Below are 17,627 nucleotides of genomic sequence, written 5' to 3' on the forward strand. Positions count from 1 at the left end.
TGGAAAACAAAGGATCCAAACAACATAATCTAACAAAGAGTCACTGAAGTGGCAGATCACGATGTTTACAGGTTCTTTGTAGTTCTGGTTAAAAAAATGCTTGTTGTTTTTCCCTTTTGAAAAACACAAGAATTAAAGTTTATGAAGTGGTTTTAATCTCGTGTTCCTCTGATGTAAGAAGCTAATTTTCCCACGCCAGGATAACCATCGAACCACTTAGAGCAGTAACCCTGTGTTACCTCAGGAGCCCAGGGTGCAGCACAACCTTAGCAATATGACTCTACAGCAGAGTTTCCAGTAGTGGCTTTGTCCTGTTCTTTGCCGTGTGTTGAAGCTAAATTGTAGAAACTCATGAGACTCTTTACTGTGACAGTTAAAGAGGCATTTTTCAGTTTTTCAGATGAAAAGTCAACAATTTGCATGGACAGTGGTGTTGTAAAGAAAATGCACAGAGTCAATCAGATACAGGAGATCAGAGAGGTTAAGTCCAGGATGCTTTATTCCTCCAGCACAGAGTTCAAAAGCATGAGCAGTCCTGCAGGAGCAACTGAATTTGACCAGATTTACACCATGTTTTATAGGATGGGTTACACCAGAACTTTGGGACATGTCTGGGCGTGTTTTGGCATGATTGGGCATGTCCTTTTCTATACACAAACTGAAAGATAACACCCCTGTGATTCAGCAGTCAAAGACAGAGTGGCACACAAAATAACGACTGATGTTGGATATGCAAATACCAATAAAAATCCCCATACACAGAAAGATAAGGCATAGATAGGTGAAACATAGTTAAATTCTTAACACACCATTTAAAACCTGACACCACAAGGCCACTGGAGTTCACTGAACTCACTGTCATGGTCATGAAACCAGTTTGTGCGACCTTTGCTTTGTGACATGGAGCATTATCCTGCTGGATGGAGCCATTAGAAGATGGTAAACTATGGCAATGAAGGGATGAACATGGTCAGCAACAATACTCAGACTGTGCCGCCCCCCACAACATCACACCACCACTACCAGTCGGCACTGTTCACACAAGGCAGGTTAGGTGCATGGATTCATGCTGTTGATGAACCCTCTGCAGCCTCAGCAGAAATCCAGATCCATCAGACCGAGACTCACCGGGTCTCTGCCTCCCTCCACTGACCACACTAGAACCCAGGTTTCTTTTTCTTGTAATGCTCTGAATTGAGAGGCTCCACTTCCACCTACAACCCTTCGTGCCCTCTGGCTGACATTACCATCCACACTCCTGACTCGCTTTTATTCAGCCTCAGATGAAGTGAGATGGACCTGCTTGACATCTCTCCCTCCATGTGTCTAAATTCTTTTCTGAGTTCTTTTAAAAGTGATATTGACTCTAGATTAGTCCACAAGGCCTTTTCCAGAATTCTCCTCTCATTGGGGAGTGAATTAAAGCTGTGATGCCAGGAAACAGGGCCAACACGAGTCGTGACCTCACTAGTACTGATGAAATATGCTACTTGCATTAATTCCATGGTCTGTACATTTATTTGTTATTGTTGGTGATGTGTTGGTTTTCCTTTGACTCTGGCTGTTGGAGTCTGTTTCCCTCAGAGAGCTGGTTCAGTGTGTGTCCCACTGTGTTTGCTGAGCCCATGATAGTTGACTCCACATGAATAATAAAGTAAAAAAGCACCTGACAACAACAATATGGTTTATTTCCTCTTTACTTCTCAAATCATGCGTTAAAACAATGACCTGTGTTAATTCACCTGTGTTAATACATCAGATGATTTTGGCTGAACACAACAACCTTCTGATGTGTTTGGAAATTTCTCTCATTTTCAGTCCGTATATCAGAGGATTAAACAAAGGTTGATACAAAACTATTTGTAGCGTCATTATTAAACTAACAGTTTTTGGAAAGTTCATTTCTACTCGAGCTATACTGATATCATACACACTCAGAAGGGAGAAAGTGATTAAAACCATCAGGTGAGGTAAACAGGTCTCTGCAGCTTTTTTCCTGACTTCTCTACAACTTCGATAGGATATTATAAATATCTTTGTATATGTGAAAATTATGAAGAGCATAGGGAGGATTCCAAGATCGAATAAAGCAACCACACCATATACAGTACTGAATCTTGATCTCACACATTGAAGCTGGTAAACTGAATTGTTGCAAAATATTCCATTTAAAGTAAAGTTACACAGTTTAGATTCAGCACTCACTATTACAGGGATTGAAATGTGTAAAGCAGGTAACATCCAAGCTAAAAACAGCAAAATACTCACAGTGGTTTTTCTCATGATAGTTGGATATTGCAGAGGTTTACATATAGACACATACCTGTCATAGGCCATGGCTGACAGCAGATAGAATTCTGAACTAGCGAGAAAATAAAATACAAAAAACTGAAAGATACAGGCTGAATATGATATGATCTGTTTTTCTGACAAAACATCAATCAGAAGCTTTGGGTAAATAGTCGTGCTGAAAAGAACAGAGTTCAGTAACAAAGCTGCAATGAAAATGTACATCGGCTCATGGAGGTTTCTGTGGATCACGATAAGGTACACTATAGTAGAATTACTGCAGATTATTAGAATATAAACTGTAAACATGATGAAAAAATAAACATATCTGTATTTGTTAACTTCCACATACCCGTTAAGAGATATGTATGTAACATTTAACTCATCATCCATCAGTGTTTTTCCAAACTAAATGTTCAGTAATAAAACAGGCAGACGTGTAACCACTGTACAGGAACAATGATCTGAAAAAGACAAGTCTCACTGTAACAACCTGGAGCGTCTCATTCATTCACAGATACCAGACCTTGAAATGCATTTGATGAACGTTCATGTCCAAAGTTCAGAAAGTCAAGTTTGAGTGTGTGGAGAGTTTTTATTAGGTTGCTTCAGCCTCTATGGATCTAATTAAACACTCCACCAAAAGAAAGTCTAATATGTTAAACTTCATCAAACTCTGGAGGCCTGAAGTCACACAATGATTTGACCTCTGTCTAATTTGAACATGTCCCATTACACCATTGATTCACATTCAGTCCAGTTTTTGGTCAGTTACATGTTTTTCTCATTTTCGTCACACTTCACTGTGTTTTCCGTGCATTTTGTGGCTACAGCTCGACTTGGATTCACTAAAATAGTCTTAACTTTCTGGGTTCAGTTTGAGAGGAGACCCTCTATTGTCAAAATAACATCAATTCCGTGAATTTTGTTGAGTGAACATCTAGAAGACGATTTCGATGGCCTCTCAACATTAATCCTGGCATTTCCTCACTGCTCCTTAAACGAAACTAAAGATGGCCGACTGAAAGTAATGTTAACGTGACCTCTCTAAGAATTTCAGCATGCTGCTTTCATGTTGTCATAGTTTGTCTCAGCTTTTTTTTGTTGCCGCCAAAGTTTCTGTCGCTCACTGATAAGTTGTTTACGAGCACTCACAGTCATACAGACGTGTAAAACTGTCCAATCATCAGGTCAGAATTTCACTGTGTCCAGTCCTTCTGTTTTAACCAAGCTGTTTATCATTAGCATGCTAGCATAGATGGACAGATATACTTGATTAATCCCAAGCTGGTATATTTCACAGCGTCACTGCACAGGCACTCGGCATGTTGCAGTTGTTGTTCCACTTTCGGCTGTCCCCTGTCAGGATAGCAAGATCCAATCAACCAACCACACCATATCCTCCTGAGACCCGGCAGTTAATTTTTGTCCTCTGTGGGGGACATGGGTCTGAGACCCCTAGGTCAAAATATCATTTATAGAATCTATCTCAACCGTACTGTCCTTTTAAGTGGACATCCTGGGCTTTCTCGTGATGCCTCAGTTGTGGGGTTGTGGCCAACGCAGCAAATGCACTGTCTTTTCCAAGTGGCGGGAATTCCAACTTCCACATTTTACAGCAACAAGAGACAAGTCATTGATTTTTGATAATTTTTTTTTCTTTAATATCAAAGTCTTGACTTCAGTTTAGTTTTTTTCAGCACAACAATTTTAACCTGTCCAAAACACGATGATTCACTGTCCTTTGTAGAGGACATCAGGACTTGCTAACCCCAATTTTTAATACATTAGGGAGCAGAGGGCGAAGTGAGGCAGAGAGGATTTTGCTAAGAATTGCAGAGGGAGTGTTTTGCTAAGACTAGGAATCAGGCCAGGACCCAAAAGCAAAACCCCAAAGACAAGCAAAAGGAGTGAACTAAAAGTCTTTTAATAAACCAAAAATCACTGGAAGCGTCCAGGGCCAGGAAACAAAACTCAAATAACCAAAAATCATACACGCAGGAGAAAAATACTCAGAAACAAAACCAAATGAAAATACAAAATGTTCTAACATGGCAACAGAGGAAACCAAGGTAAGTCCATGAGGTGGGAAAAATGCAAGGCACAGGTACGGGAACCAACACAGGGAAGACACAGACTCAGGTACAGACTTGGGTATCGACACAGACGAACTGACAGGGACACAGAGAAAAGATGAGACTTAAATACACAAGGCAATGGGCAACAGGTGAAACCAATTATGGCGGGGCAGACAATCACAAATGGAGGGAAACAAGACAAAGACAGGAAGTAGAAAAAGACAAGATACACAAGGGCCATGATTTCAAAATAAAACAGGAACAGTGAGCAAAACTTAACAAACTAAACAAGAATCTGAAAAGGTCCAAATGTCCACAAAAGAGATCCAAACAAAAGTTGTTCAGAGAACAGCCCCCTTAGGGGCGAGTCATGACAGGGAGATCTTCTTTCTTTATCACTTAAGTCTCAGAATTCGCCCTCTGACGACTTCCAACAGGACATCAATGAGACTTCAGACATTCATTCAGACATTCTTGGGCGTTCTGCCAAGTTTAAATTCTTGGCTTTGGCACCATGTTGAACTACCTCGGTTAGTTAGACTGAATAGTTTTAATTAATTTTTTAATTTTAATTATTACATAAAAAAAAAACAACAAAAAAAAACATGTTCTTTCCTTTGACCCTGATTTGCTAGCTGACATCTTTCATCTTTGCACACAGAGCAACTGACAATTTGTGACAGTAAAGGTCTGACGGAAACGAGCTGATTTCCTCCATTTAAAATGATATCCATAAAAATGGTTCAAAATTCAAGTGTTCAAACATGCATTGTTTATGTAGCTGTTTATCTACTTTAATGTTCATGAAATTATTTTTAAAGGAAATACATACAAAAATGATTTCAGTATCATAACATTACATCATTACATTGAGTATCAAGCAAGACAAGAAAATAATGCAGAGAGCACCTGCCCACACACACACACACACACACACACACACACACACACACACACACACACACAGTCTTTCTTCCCCACGTTCGTCCAAGCACACGGCATCTTTCAAGAATCAACCTGAAGTGAAAAAAAAGAAGTCACAGAAAACAGGGAACAGTAAATATCATTGTTACTCAACATGTTTGGAGAACAAAGTCAGACTTGACAAAGCTGAAGAAAAAGACAGAATAACTGCAGCAAACTAATCAGTCATGAACCATAACCAGGCTCAAGATCCTCTTTACTGTTTCCATAATGAACAGTGACAGTAAAACCACTGTACATTATTCACCTGTGTTAATACATCAGATGATTTTTGGCTGAACACAACAACCTTCTGAGCTGTTTGGAAATTTCTTTCATTTTCAGTCCGTATATCAGAGGATTAAACAGAGGATGATACAAAACTATTTGTAGCGTCATTATTAAACGAACTGTTTTTGGAAAGTTGGATTCCACCCGAGCTATACTGACGTCATACATACACAAACAGAATATACTGATTAAAACCATCAGGTGAGGTAAACAGGTCTCTGCAGCTTTTTTCCTGACTTCTCTACAACTTCGATAGGATATTATAAATATCTTTGTATATGTGAAAATTATGAAGAGCGTAGGGAGGATTATGAGGTCTAATAGAACAACTACACCAAAAACAGTAATGAATCTTGAGCTCACACATTGAAGCTGGTAAATTGAATTGTTGCAAAATATTCCATTTAAAGTAAAGTTACACAGTTTAGATTCAGCACTTGCTATTGCAGGGACTGACATATGTAAAGCAGGTAACATCCAAGATAAAAGCAGAAAAATACTCACAGTGGTTTTTCCCATGATAGTTGGATATTGCAGAGGTTTACATATAGACACATACCTGTCATAGGCCATGGCTGACAGCAGTAAGAACTCTGAACATCCTACAGAGTAATATACAAAATATTGAAAGACACAGGCTGAATATGATATGATCTGTTTTTCTGATAAAACATCAATCAGAAGCTTTGGGTAAATAGTCGTGCTGTAAAGGAGACAGTTCAGTAGCACAGCTGCAATGAAAATGTACATCGGCTCATGGAGGTTTCTGTGGATCACGATAAGGTACACTATAGTAGAATTACTGCAGATTATTAGAATGTAAACTGTAAACATGATGAAAAAATAAACATATCTGTATTTGTTAACTTCCACATACCCGTTAAGAGATATGTATGTAACATTTAACTCATCATCCATCAGTGTTTTCTCAAACTAAATGTTCAGTAATAAAACAGGTTACAGTACATAACCAATTTACATTCACAGTAATACAGTGTCACTTTTTACCATCACACCAACATTTAACCTTTACTGAGTGTGTCATTCACTGACAGATACCAGACCTGAAAAGAACTTGATGCACGTTCATCTCTAAAACCCGGAGAGTGAACAGTCTGAGTCTGTGGAGAGATTTTATCAGATTGCTTCACCCTCCAAGGATCTCATTAAACTCTGGTTTACAGGTGGGGAACGCCAGTGAGATGAACACAGCACAGACTTGTTTTTTTCCAGCTCCTTGTGACACAAAGTTTTATTAGTAAAAAACTCTAACTTTGAATGCTGGATTCTCTACAGATGCCCAGAGACCTAAAATGTACATATGGCAGATAGAAAGTTTCAGTAAAGCTTTATATTAATGTCCTTTAAATAATAATCAGTTAATAGCCAAAGAAGCCATTTCAAATTCTTAGAAGATGCTTATTACTGTACTGTGTTAATAACATTACAATGTCAATAAGACTAAACACTTTAATAATGTCCTAAACATGTTTACTGTTACGTTATAAGACATTCACAAGACACTTGCTATAGAAAAAGCCAATAGTTTTAGAGATTATCTTGAACTGGAAGACTGAACAGACTGAACATTTCTGACTTGATCATGATAACAGAGGTTAGTGTTGAATATTACTCCCAGATTCCTAAAAGCCTGCTTAATGTTACTTGGTAAACAGTGAAGATTAGCACCAGAAGAGCTGAATGACTTGGGGGGACAGAACAGAACGACCTGAGACCGATCCTTTTTAAATTTAAGGACATTTTGGGACATTAGGGATTTAATATCAGAGAGGCCAGTTGTGAGATTTACTAGGCTCCTGGGATCTGTGGAATGGCGGCATCTACAACCGAGGGTCGTCGTCATAAAAATGGCAAAGAATATAAAGACTTTGAATCATTTGGCCAAGAGGCAGCACATCTAAGGAAACGGAAGGGGCCCAAGAACATAGCCTTGAGGGACACCACTTCTCAGCTGAGCTGTCGAGGAAGTGAAGTTACCCAGAGAGAAGGAGAAGTTCTTATAGAAAGGTATGAACGTAGAAAGGTAGGAGCTGTGTCCTTGAATCCTACCCAAGTGTATGAGTGATGTGAGAGGATGCAGTGGTCCACTGTATCAAAGGTGGCGCTTAAATATAAGAGAACTAAAATCCAGCAGTCACCTCTGATTACCATTCCAAAGTGACCGGTCTACTTAGTGACACAGCCCCATATAAGACATTAAGGCGAGACCCTACTAGCAAGTATAAGAAGAAATTTTTTAATTGCTTATAACAACTGGAACAGGACCAAACCATTGGCCATTTACTATATTACCACCTTTATCACGGGGAAGCCACACCTTGTATTTATGGACTCACTAAGATATACAAGGAAGGAGCCCCGCTCAGATCAATCAACAGTAGCATCAACCTGGTCACTTATAACATTGCCAAATTCCTGGCCACCATCTTGGCCCTTCTGGTTGGTAACACCCCACACCACATCAGAAACTCCCAGGATTTTTCTCATAGGGTTTGGACCATACAACTGGATCCAGACGAAACTATGGTATCTTACAATGTCACGTCACTCTTCACGTCCGTTCCCACCTCGGAAGCAGTGAAAACTGTAAGGAATTAACCGCTGGAGGACGGCACTCTCTCCAACAGATACAACCTCAACCCCAGACCACATTTCTGCCCTGCTTGACCTCTGCTGGTCCGCTACCTTTTTCGGGTATAATTCATGGGGTCACTGGTGTCTCCAATAGTGGCCAATGTCTATATGGAAGCAGTAGAGAACAGAACACTGATCTCCTTCACAGGAACTGTTCCCAGCCACTGGTTTAGATATGTGGATTACACCTGGGTCAAAATCAGAACACAGCAAGTGGAAGCCTTCACAGGTGCACACTGAGGAGGACAGAAGCCTCATGCATTGAAATATATAGGAAAACCCATTACAGAGACCAATATTTACTCTTTGATTCACACCATCCACTACCACTACTATCCACACCACAAGCTGGGGGTCATCAGATGCTGACACTATCAGGCCCAGAATGTTCCAACAGCAGGGGAAGGACATGGATAAATACGTATAAAGAAAGTACTCCGAACTTGTGGAATCAGCCTGAAGTGAAAAATAATCATTTTCTCTGGAGACATAAAAAAACAGGGAACAGTAAATATCATTGTTACTCAACATGTTTGGAGAACAAAGTCAGACTTGACAAAGTTGAAGAAAAAGACAGAATAACTGCAGCAAACTAATCAGTCATGAACCATAACCAGGCTCAAGATCCTCTTTACTGTTTCCATAATGAACAGTGACAGTAAAACCACTGTACATTATTCACCTGTGTTAATACATCAGATGATTTTGCTTGAACACAACAACCTTCTGAGCTGTTTGGAAATTTCTTTCATTTTCAGTCCGTATATCAGAGGATTAAACAAAGGATGATACAAAACTATTTGTAGTGTCATTATTAAACTAACAGTTTTTGGAAAGTTGGATTCCACTTGAGCTATAGTGACGTCATACACACACAAACAGAATATACTGATTAAAACCATCAGGTGAGGTAAACAGGTCTCTGCAGCTTTTTTCCTGACTTCTCTACAACTTCGATAGGATATTATAAATATCTTTGTATATGTGAAAATTATGAAGAGCGTAGGGAGGATTCCAAGATCGAATAAAGCAACCACAACATATATAGTAATGAATCTTGATCTCACACATTGAAGCTGGTAAATTGAATTGTTGCAAAATATTCCATTTAAAGTAAAGTTACACAGTTTAGATTCAGCACTCACTATTACAGGGATTGAAATGTGTAAAGCAGGTAACATCCAAGATAAAAGCAGAAAAATACTCACAGTGGTTTTTCTCATGATAGTTGGATATTGCAGAGGTTTACATATAGACACATACCTGTCATAGGCCATGGCTGACAGCAGTAAGAACTCTGAACATCCTACAGAGTAATATACAAAATATTGAAAGACACAGGCTGAATATGATATGATCTGTTTTTCTGATAAAACATCAATCAGAAGCTTTGGGTAAATAGTCGTGCTGTAAAGGAGACAGTTCAGTAGCACAGCTGCAATGAAAATGTACATCGGCTCATGGAGGTTTCTGTGGATCACGATAAGGTACACTATAGTAGAATTACTGCAAATTATTAGAATATAAATTGTAAACATGATGAAAAAATAAACATATCTGTATTTGTTAACTTCCACATACCCGTTAAGAGATATGTATGTAACATTTAACTCATCATCCATCAGTGTTTTCTCAAACTAAATGTTCAGTAATAAAACAGGTTACAGTACATGACCAATTTACATTCACAGTAATACAGTGTCACTTTTTACCATCACACCAACATTTAACCTTTACTGAGTGTGTCATTCACTGACAGATACCAGACCTGAAAAGAACTTGATGCACGTTCATCTCTAAAACCCGGAGAGTGAACAGTCTGAGTCTGTGGAGAGATTTTATCAGATTGCTTCACCCTCCAAGGATCTCATTAAACTCTCCGACAGGTGGGGAACGCCACCTTTTTTTCCAGCTCCTTGTGACACAAAGTTTTATGAATAAAAAACTTTAACTTTGAACGCTGGATTCTCTACAGATGCTCAGAGACCTAAAATGTACACATGGCAGATAGAAAGGTTCAGTAAAGCTTTATATTAATGTCCTTTAAATAATAATCAGTTAATAGCCAAAGAAGCCATTTCAAATTCTCAGAAGATGCTTATTAACAGTACTGTGTTAATAAGACTAAACGCTTTAATAATAGCATCCTAAACATGTTTACTGTTACGTTATAAGACATTCACAAGCACTTGTCTAGCATGTCTATGGAAAGAGAAGGGGCCCAAGAACAGAGCCTTGAGGGACACCACTTCTCAGCTGAGCTGTCGAGGACGTAAAGTTACCCAGAGAGAAGGAGAAGTTCTTATAGAAAGGTATGAACATAGAAAGGTAGGAGCTGTGTCCTTGAATCCTACCCAAGTGTATGTGTGTACACATGTTGTTAAATATTTCAACACTGACATCTTTACTTTATATTAAATATTAACTTTATTTATACACACAAATCCAAACATCCAATACAGTTACTATACCACTGCACACTGAGTGATAATGTGTCTGCAGGTTCCTTGGGATCTGTCTGTTGCTATTGTCATACTGAATGGAAGGCAGGGAGAGTGGTGGCTCAGTGGCCTGACTGTGTTAATACCCGAATATATCCCAAAATTACAGCGCTCCAAAGGTATTCAGAGTGATGCCATCCAGAGTGGGAAGCAAATAGCGTGGACTCTGAAGGGTCTTAGGTAGATTCCTAATCTCTAACTCAGTAACAGTCCCATCACACTCACAGTCTTCCAATGTGAAGCTTGCCATCTCATTTAAAGGTATCAATTTCCTGCTACGTATATGTATGCTGCACTCTCCTGGGAATTTTCCTTCCACTGGACCATATGTGCAAACTCCTTCATAATCTGGTTGTGTAGATCCCATTGGCCAAACTAAAAAATTCTGACACAGATGGTTCAAAATGGGATTAAAACTGTCAATCAGCCAAAATAGAATGCTGCTGTGGTTAACATGGCATTCAGCCTGGGGCATACTGGTGGCTGTAGTGAGTATATAAATGCAATGTCTCTGGTTTGATTCAGATTTGTGAGGTTGGGTTGGAGTGTTACGTTACCTCAGTATACGCGGGTCTGGACCTTTAAATGTACTGAGAATTTTCGATATTGCATGTTTCTGAGTACTGAGTGTTGCACACCTTTTAGGCCACGAGTGTTGTGGTTCAGGTCTGCTGTTTCTTGGTTTTTTGTGGTTTTAGTTTTTTGCTCTTCCTCCTCTTTCTTTTCTTTCTCTAGCTCTCCCTCTCTCTTTCGGTGTGTACATGTGGGTGAATGCTTTTCTGAGTGGGTGTGTTTTCAGGTTGTGGATTCCTGGGCGTCTCCTCCCTACCCCATTCACCAGCACCTGTGCACACCTGTTCGCAATCTGAGCACAATCAGCCCTCCCTCGGAGCATAAGAGGCTCGGCGTGTCAGGGGCAGTGAGTCTGTATGTGAGCTGGTTTTGTTTGGGCTTCTGCTTTTAGTCAGTGCTAACACATGGCCTTACCAGTGCAGACTTGATATGGATCAAACCATCAAAATTACCAGAAAAAAAGATTTTCATTCATTTTTTTTGCTTCAAAAATCTTTGTTCTGTTGTTGTTTGCTGAATGAAAGCCCAGCAAACCCCGCCCCCTTTCTCCATGATTCCTGTGGAGAATGTGCAGAGAGTGTAGCCAAAACAACTGGAACTGAAAGAGGAAATTCTGAGAAATCCTCCCTCTGCAGACAGCTCGACTGTCCATGACTGACAAACAAAGCTGCAACTGAAATGTTAACAAATATCTTTACACCATAGGAAAAGAAAAATACTTACATTTAACATCTTCAAAGTATAAGAAGGTGATATTCTTATTTTAAAATAATCATTATTGTACCATTATTATTACAGAAAAAAGTAAATTAGCATCACTAACACCGCTGTTACTGCAGCATCACTTTGAATAAATTAGATGACTTTGGTTTGACAGAACAACCTCTTCAGGTGTTTAGATATTTCTTTCATTTTCAGTCCATATATAATTGGATTGAAGAGAGGATGATACAGAATCACCTGTAAAGTCATAATTAAACGTGCAGTTTTTGGAAAATCAGACCCCAGTCGAACTATAATAATATCATAAGCACATAAACAGAAGAAGCTGAATAAAACCATCAGGTGAGGTAAACAGGTCTGTGCAGCTTTTTTCCTCACATTTTTACAGCTTTGATAAGATATTACAAGTATCCTCGTATATGTAAAAAGTATGAAGAGCAGTGGGAAAAGTGCAGTGACTATCACAGCAACAACACCAAATACAGTCCGTGCTCTTGAACTCGCACAGTGGAGATTGTAAAGTGAATTGTTGCAGATTATTCCATCTAAAATTAAATTACACAGTTTCACATCAGAACTCAGTATAACAGCAGCCACAGTCTCACAAGCAGGTACAATCCAAGCTAAAGCCAAAAAAATACTGACTGTGGTTTTTCTCATGATAGTTGAATATTGCAGAGGTTTACATATAGACACATACCTGTCATAGGCCATGGCTGACAGCAGTAAGAACTCTGAACCACTTAAGGAGTAATATAAAAAAAACTGAAGGAGACAGGCTGAATATGATATGATCTGTTTTTCTGATAAAAGGTCAATCAGCAACTTTGGGTACATAGCACTGCTGAAAACAACAGAGTTCAGCAGCAAAGCTGCAATGAAAATGTACATGGGCTCATGGAGGTTACTGTGAATCCAAATGAGGCTCACAATGGTGCAATTAAAGCAGATTATGAGAATATATGCTGTAAAAACTACCAAGAAATAAAGATATTTGTATTTATCCACGTCTACAAGACCACCGAGAGTTATATATGTTACATTAAATTCATCATCCATTAATGTCATCTAATAGTAAATGTCCAGTCATAGAACAGGCAGAGTACATAAAGAGCAGACATTATACAAATTCATGAAAGAAAAAACAATGAAAAGAAACTGAAAAAGAGCTCTCATTTTCCAAAAATCACTAACATCCAACCTGTACTGGAGTGTCTTATTCATTCACAGACACCTGACCTCAACATGCACTTGGTGTATGTTCGTCTCCAACATTCAGAGACTGAACAGTTAAAGACTGTGGAAAGTTCTTATGAGGCTGCTTTAGCCTCCATGGATCTCATTAAACTCTCCACTAAAACAGATTCTAATGTGTGAAGAACTTCCTCAAACCCTGGAGGCCTGAAGTCACAGCATTGTTTGACCTCTTTTACTGGACGTTTGCCTCATTATACAACATTACACTTTATTACACTAAACTTCATCACTATGGAAATAACTACTTGTGACAGTTGGACCACAGTTCTTAACAAACATGTACATGTATGTTCATAAGCTTCGTCCAGGTGCCCTCTTGGATGAAATTCAGTACTGTGGTCCAGGTTCATACAGTGTTTGAACGCATTTAACAGGGATCCAACTGTTTTACTCTCAGTTTGACTCCGATTTCCCCGAGTATCTGCCAAAACTGAGTACCTGAAGGGAAGGCAGAGAGAGTGATAACTGCCAAACACTGTGGTGAAGGACTGGGAAGAAACACTACGCGCTAGCAGGTCCGTGAACACCCTTTTCGATGAGGAGTTTATGAATAAAATGAAAGCCGTCTTTGGCCATCCTGATCATTTTGGTAATAGTTCAAAATGGCAGGGTTCCAGAAGTGTGGTGGATTACTGTGTAGACGTGGTGGTAACGTATTGTGTCACTTCCTGTTTGCTGCTTCTGCACTGTGGTGTTATGAGTGGTTGGAGTTATCCTAGCTCGTCAATCAACATTAACTTATCGCCTTAGTTAAGCATCTGTTGTGAACGGGTCCCTCGGGATTTAACTCTACACTCAAATCCAATCGCTCCATCTCTGGTCCGTTAGCTTAGCTGTTAGCAATGGCTTCTCTCTCTCCTGCAGCCTTTCCTCTTTCCTGCTTGGTGTGTGAGATGTTTAGTTACTGCTCTGCCTCCTTTAGTGATAATGGTACGTGTAATAAACGTAGCATTTTTATAGCATTGGAGGCGAGGCTGAGGGAAGTAGAGGCTCAGCTCCGCACCTTATGCAACCACGCCATAGCTGCGCTAGCTTTTATCTGATTTAGTGCTTTGTACGGATAAAGCAATTATAGTGGGTGACTTTCATAAAGACTGCATTCAATTCAGTACGAGACTCAATTGGCTTCTTTCAAAACGTAAACAAACCGACTCATTGTTTTAATCACAGCCTTGATCCTGTACTGACTTATGGCATAGAAGCTGAATATTTGACAGTATTCCCTCAGAGCCATGTTTTATCCCATCATTCTTTAATAACATTTGAATTTACAATAATGAACTGTACAGCATCTCGGAAAAAAAAAATTAACAACTGTAGATATTTGTCTAAAAATGCTGTTACCAAATATAAGGAATTTATGTCCATGGGAACATAGTAATTCTCACTGTTGTTGACTGCTTTTCAAAAACAGTGCACTTTATGGATTTTCCCAGGTTTCCTTCAGTTAAAGAGACCGCTGATCTGCTGGTCAACCATGTGTTGTGTCTCCATGGCAAACCAGTAGACATTGTATCTGACCAATGTTCACAGTTCGTATCACAGATTTGGAGTTTTGTCAAGCCTTGGGGACAGTTGTCCCCAAACTAATTGCCAGACTGATAGAGCAAACCAAGGCCTGGAAGGAGCTCTGTGATGCATGCTCATAACTCTCTCAGCTACACGTCTAGGCCCCTTTGAATCCTCTCTGGGATGTCTGACTCTGGAGGGTAATATTGCAGTCCCATCTGTCCAGATGCACCTAAACCGTTGCCGTCAGATCTGGAAGGTCACATAATTTTGGCCCCTTTGAGGTTGAAAGTGTTGTTAATCCTTCTGCTGTGAAGCTTAAATTATTTAATACTATTGAAAGTCCACACATCATTACATGTCTCTCAGCTCAGCTGTCTGCAGATTGATTCAGATCCTGTAGATTGTCGTTACATGTCAACCCACCCACCCCCACCCTCCACTAAGCATGATTCATGTGGTTGAAACATTTTGACAGTATAGCCCTGTATGACATCTCTATAGTCCAGTATCACAAATGTTGTCAACAGGTTTTATATGCTGTTTCCCTGACAAATAATAAAGAGGATCTTTACACTTTGGAAACAAATCTTTATATTAAATACCTTCCAATGACCAGAACCTTCACATCTCTGCATGATTATTATAGAAAAATGACTGTACATTAGCATCACTAACACCGCTGTTACTGTAGCATCACTTTGAATAAATTAGATGACTTTGGTTTGACAGAACAACCTCTTCAGGTGTTTAGATATTTCTTTCATTTTCAGTCCATATATAATTGGATTGAAGAGAGGATGATACACGATCGTCTGTAAAGTCATAATTAAACGTGCAGTTTTTGGAAAATCAGACCCCAGTCGAACTATAATAATATCATAAGCACATAAACAGGAGTAACTGAATAAAACCATCAGGTGAGGTAAACAGGTCTGTGCAGCTTTTTTCCTCACATTTTTGCTTTTACTTTGATAAGATATTACAAGTATCCTCGTATATGTAAAAAGTATGAAGAGCAGTGGGAAAAGTGCAGTGACTATCACACCGACAACACCGAATATGGTCCGTGCTCTTGAACTCGCACAGTGGAGATTGTAAAGTGAATTGTTACAAAAAATTCCATTTAAAATTAAAGTACACAGTTTCATATCTGCACTCAGTATAACTGGAACTGCAATCTCACAAACAGGTACAATCCAAGCTAAAGCCAAAACAATACTCACAGTGGTTTTTCTCATGATAGTTGAATATTGCAGAGGTTTACATATAGACACATACCTGTCATAGGCCATGGCTGCCAGCAGTAAGAACTCTGAACATCCTAAAGTATAACATATAAAAAACTGAAGGAGACAGGCTGAATATGATATGATCTGTTTCTCAGATAAAAAGTCAATCAGCAACTTTGGGTAAATATTAATGCTGAAAAGAACAGAGTTGATTAACAAAGCTGCAATGAAAATGTACATGGGCTCATGGAGGTTTCTGTGAATCCAGATGAGACTCACAATGGTGCAATTAAAGCAGATTATGAGAATATATGCTGTAAAAACTACCAAGAAATAAAGATATTTGTATTTATCCACGTCTACAAGACCACCGAGAGTTATATATGTTACATTAAATTCATCATCCATTAATGTCATCAATGGTAATAAACATTAAATAATAGAACAGGCAGATTGAATAACCAGCATACATTCATGAAAAACCAACCTGTACTGGAGTGTCTTATTCATTCACAGACACCTGACCTCAACATGCACTTGGTGTATATTCGTCTCCAACATTCAGAGACTGAACAGTTAAAGACTGTGGAAAGTTCTTATGAGGCTGCTTTAGCCTCCATGGATCTCATTAAACTCTCCACTAAAACAGATTCTAATGTGTGAAGAACTTCCTCAAACCCTGGAGGCCTGAAGTCACAGCATTGTTTGACCTCTTTTACTGCCTCATTATACAACATTACACTTTATTACACTAAACTTCATCTCTATGGAAATAATTACTTGTGACAGTTGGACCACAGTTCTTAACAAACATTTAAATGTACCGTACCTGTCAAACACACCTTCTCATTCAGTGGTTTTTCTTTATTTTTACTACTTTCTACATTATAGATTCATACTGAAGACATCAAAACTATGAAGGAACACACATGGAATTATGTAGTTGACAAAAAATTGTTAAACCAACCAGAATATGATTTATATATTAGATTCTTGGAAGTAGCCCCCTTTTGCTTTGATGACAGCTTTGCACGCTCTTGGCTTTCTCTCAGTCAGTTTCATGAGGTGTTCACCTGGAATGGTTTTCCAACAGCCTTGAAGGAGTTCCCAGAGGTGCTGAGCACTTGTTGACTGTTTTGCCTTCACTCTGCGGTCTGAGATCTCAGTTGGGTTTAGGTCAGGTGATTGTGGAGGCCAGGTCATCTGATGCAGCACTCCATCACTCTCCTTCTGGATCAAATAGCCCTCACATAGGCTGGAGGTGTGTTTGAAGTCATTGTCCTGTTGAAAAACAAATGATGATCCAACTGAACGCAAACCAGATGGGATGGCATGTCTCTGCAGAATGATGTGGTAGCCATGCTGGTTAGGTGTGCCTTGAATTTGGAATAAATTACCAACAGCGTCACCAGCAAAGCTCCATCACACCTCCTCCTCCATGCTTCACAGTGGGAACCACACATGTAGAAACCATCCGCTCACCTTTTCTGCATCTCACAAAGACAAAAAAATCTCAAATTTGGACTCATCAGACCAAAGTACAGATTTGAACTGGT

At 39.2% G+C, this 17,627-nt stretch overlaps 5 protein-coding genes across 5 annotated transcripts; all 5 read right to left on the minus strand.

Moving 5' to 3' along the window:
• Nucleotides 1-1,755: 1,755 nt before the first annotated feature.
• On the minus strand, nucleotides 1,756-2,682 carry LOC121194138 (olfactory receptor 4D6-like). The gene has a single exon (XM_041056781.1). It carries the CDS (start codon nucleotides 2,680-2,682, stop codon nucleotides 1,756-1,758), a length of 927 nt encoding a protein of 308 aa, XP_040912715.1.
• A 2,921-nt stretch (nucleotides 2,683-5,603) lies between these two features.
• Nucleotides 5,604-6,539, minus strand: LOC121194461 (olfactory receptor 13C2-like). Its single transcript, XM_041057367.1, has one exon. The coding sequence runs from the start codon at nucleotides 6,537-6,539 to the stop codon at nucleotides 5,604-5,606; it is 936 nt and encodes a 311-aa protein (XP_040913301.1).
• A 2,432-nt stretch (nucleotides 6,540-8,971) lies between these two features.
• Nucleotides 8,972-9,898, minus strand: LOC121194139 (olfactory receptor 11H2-like). Its single transcript, XM_041056782.1, has one exon. The coding sequence runs from the start codon at nucleotides 9,896-9,898 to the stop codon at nucleotides 8,972-8,974; it is 927 nt and encodes a 308-aa protein (XP_040912716.1).
• Nucleotides 9,899-12,205: 2,307 nt separating this feature from the next.
• Nucleotides 12,206-13,141, minus strand: LOC121194134 (olfactory receptor 6N2-like). Its single transcript, XM_041056777.1, has one exon. The coding sequence runs from the start codon at nucleotides 13,139-13,141 to the stop codon at nucleotides 12,206-12,208; it is 936 nt and encodes a 311-aa protein (XP_040912711.1).
• A 2,408-nt stretch (nucleotides 13,142-15,549) lies between these two features.
• On the minus strand, nucleotides 15,550-16,488 carry LOC121194133 (olfactory receptor 6N2-like). The gene has a single exon (XM_041056776.1). It carries the CDS (start codon nucleotides 16,486-16,488, stop codon nucleotides 15,550-15,552), a length of 939 nt encoding a protein of 312 aa, XP_040912710.1.
• Nucleotides 16,489-17,627: the final 1,139 nt, after the last annotated feature.

The sequence above is a fragment of the Toxotes jaculatrix genome, chromosome 15 (assembly GCF_017976425.1).
Source record: "Toxotes jaculatrix isolate fToxJac2 chromosome 15, fToxJac2.pri, whole genome shotgun sequence".
In the NCBI taxonomy this organism is placed as follows: Eukaryota; Metazoa; Chordata; class Actinopteri; family Toxotidae; genus Toxotes; species Toxotes jaculatrix.